The sequence below is a fragment of the Myotis davidii genome, unplaced genomic scaffold (genome assembly GCF_000327345.1).
Source record: "Myotis davidii unplaced genomic scaffold, ASM32734v1 scaffold174, whole genome shotgun sequence".
Lineage (NCBI taxonomy): Eukaryota > Metazoa > Chordata > Mammalia > Chiroptera > Vespertilionidae > Myotis > Myotis davidii.
The window spans coordinates 1,304,694-1,307,142 of record NW_006289087.1 but is presented as its reverse complement, the minus strand read 5'-3'; the positions used below and the strand labels follow the sequence as shown (position 1 = coordinate 1,307,142).

At 52.2% G+C, this 2,449-nt stretch overlaps 1 protein-coding gene across 1 annotated transcript in view; it reads right to left on the bottom strand.

Annotated features, from left to right (window-relative positions):
• ACBD3 (acyl-CoA binding domain containing 3) overlaps positions 1 to 2,449 on the bottom strand; it is a gene marked incomplete at its 5' end in the record, with an annotated part of 15,101 nt that overhangs the window by 8,749 nt on the left and 3,903 nt on the right. The window contains 2 exons of the mRNA XM_006761313.2: positions 949 to 1,123; positions 2,427 to 2,449. The exon at positions 2,427 to 2,449 is cut by the window's right edge and continues 142 nt beyond it. Coding sequence (XP_006761376.2) covers positions 949 to 1,123; positions 2,427 to 2,449 — 198 coding nt within the window. The remainder of the gene's footprint in view (positions 1 to 948; positions 1,124 to 2,426) is intronic.

Sequence of the window (2,449 nt, the reverse complement as noted above, 5' to 3'; positions counted from 1 at the left end):
CACAAAAACTTTCAGAGCAGCTATCTCCTCACCTTACTTCTCTGACTGTCCTGTGAGGCTAACAGGACAGGTACCAGGATTTCATCTCCCTTAGTTACTGACTGGGAGGAAGGCAGAAAAATCAGGGTGTGGTTAACCTGTCTGAGATCCAACAAGATAATGACAAAGCCAGGGCACAGTCCAAGTGTCATCTGACCTGGTCCCATGTTCTATCCCCCAAACCACCTACTCACATGTGGAAGCAAACTGTTTGGGGGTGTGAATTTGGTGGGGGACTAGCAATGTGTTGCAGGGAGCACTGTCTCGCTACTGTACTTACACAAAAGTCAAGATGGCCCAGCCAGTAGCCTTAAGAGCCAACAAGATAATGACAAAGCCAGGACACAGTCCAAGTGTCATCTGCCCTGGTCCCACGTTCTATCCCCCAAACCACCTACTCACACGTGGAAGCGAGCTGTTTCGGGGTGCGAATTTGGTGGAGGACTAGCAATGTGTTGCAGGGAGCACTGTCTCGCTACTGTACTTACACAAAAGTCAAGATGGACCAGCCAGTAGCCTTAAGAGCCGGGGTCCTCCCACTGGAAGCTGTCCAGGCCTATGACAGCACACTGCCCAAGGACATCCTTGAACTAATGCTAGTTACCAAGTCCTCCTGGCTCCAGGACCACTACTGGAATCTACGCAGACTCAGTGGAATGACACTCAGCCCACACAACTCCCCGATACACCTTGGATGATATACCAGTGGCCACGCTGCCTGTTGCTTGAGGATTCCATTTTCTTTCATAATTGCTAATGCAACATGAAAGTCTCCCTTAATAAAGGTCAGCTAAAAGTGACTCTATACCTGAGGCTAATGCAAAATTCATCAGCGACTGTTAAAAAAGACCTGGGGTTCCAATGAAATGAGATACCCCCTGAGGCTGCAGGCTGAGCCGCCTCCGATACCTGCTGCTGGGCGAGCTGGACTTGATACAGCTGCTGCATGTACTGCTGGTAGTGCTGCTCCTGCAGCTGGCGGATGAGGATCTGCTGCTGCTCGTAGTTGCCCGGGTACTGCTGGGCTGCGTACTGCTGGAACTGCACGGCGGTCTGCGAGTTTAAAGCTGCCATTATCTGCTGCCTAAAAACATGAAAGAATAGACACCAGTCTGGCTACAGGAGAGCGGTCATGACAAAATAAAATGCCCTTGTTACTTATTTTTATAATTGACACCTCTTAAAAATGACTCAGCTAGTAATGCATACCAATCAGCATGTGTCCTAGGCCCAGAAGCAATTTAAGAAAATAAGCATGATCTCTAATTTTTTACTTAGGTTCCCAAGGAAAATTTGAGATGGAGAGAGAGAAGAATAATAAAAACATCATCATTATCACCACCAGCACATCTGTTAACGGTTATGTGCCCTTACTATGTACCAGGCAGTGTTCAAGGCCCTTCCCTGGACTGACCCGCCAGGTCTCGCCACTGCTTTTGGGGGTAGGGTTTCACAAGAGGAAATGGAGGCGTCAGGGTAATGGAGGCTAGAGATTACCCGGCTAGCAGATGCCAGAGCCAGCGCCGAAGACAAGGCGGACTGGCTCCAGCCTCTGCTCTAACCACGAAGCTATGAGAGGACCGACTGGCATCTATGGCCCCACCAGGAGCAGTAGCCATCGTCTCTCTTCAAAGCAGATGGAGGCCTGGGCTGACCTGCAGCTTGTCTGAGGAATGACTCAGCAATAATGCGGAGAAATCCCTGGGCTCCCATGTCCTCTGGTTTAATCCATACGCCCGGCCACCTTGAGGGCCCCAGGCCTTCTTCCCAGTGTCCTGGGGCGGGGGGGGTCAGTCCTTCCTCCTGGACCCAGAGCTCCTCCAGAACAGCAGCTTCTGAGACAGCTGCTCTCACAGCCCTGATTAAGGAATGGCCTCAGCTCCCACGCCCTGTACTGGGGACACCCGGCATAGGCTAAAACAACCAAACTCCCTGTCCCGGGAATGTGAAACTGGGTCTCTCAGATGCCAGCCAGTCTCTCTATCAGATGCACGAAAACAAAAACCATCTAAATCCAGGCTGGACTAGCCCGTGGGTGCCCAAGCAGACAGCGATGATTTGCAGAGAACAGGAAGGCTGGAAAAGAGACACCAAAGACAAGAGACCATGCGGACTCAGGGACAGGGAGCAAGCGAGCAACCTCAGCTGCTCAGTCCCTGGTTCTGGAGTGAAGCCCGAACCCTTTCAATACCCTTCACTCCTTTTGCAGCCAGATGCTGCTTAAGATGAGGCCCTCTGTGGCAACACGTCACTGGCAGAAATGCTAAGTAGCTGACGCTGGTCCACCCCGCAGCCGCCCGGATCAGAACGATCCTCGGCACACAGTCAGGCCACAGCAGCGAGGCGTCCGTTCCTCTCCCCGAAGCGGAAGCGCACGGCCAGCTTACTTCTGCTGCTCCAGCCGAAGCCG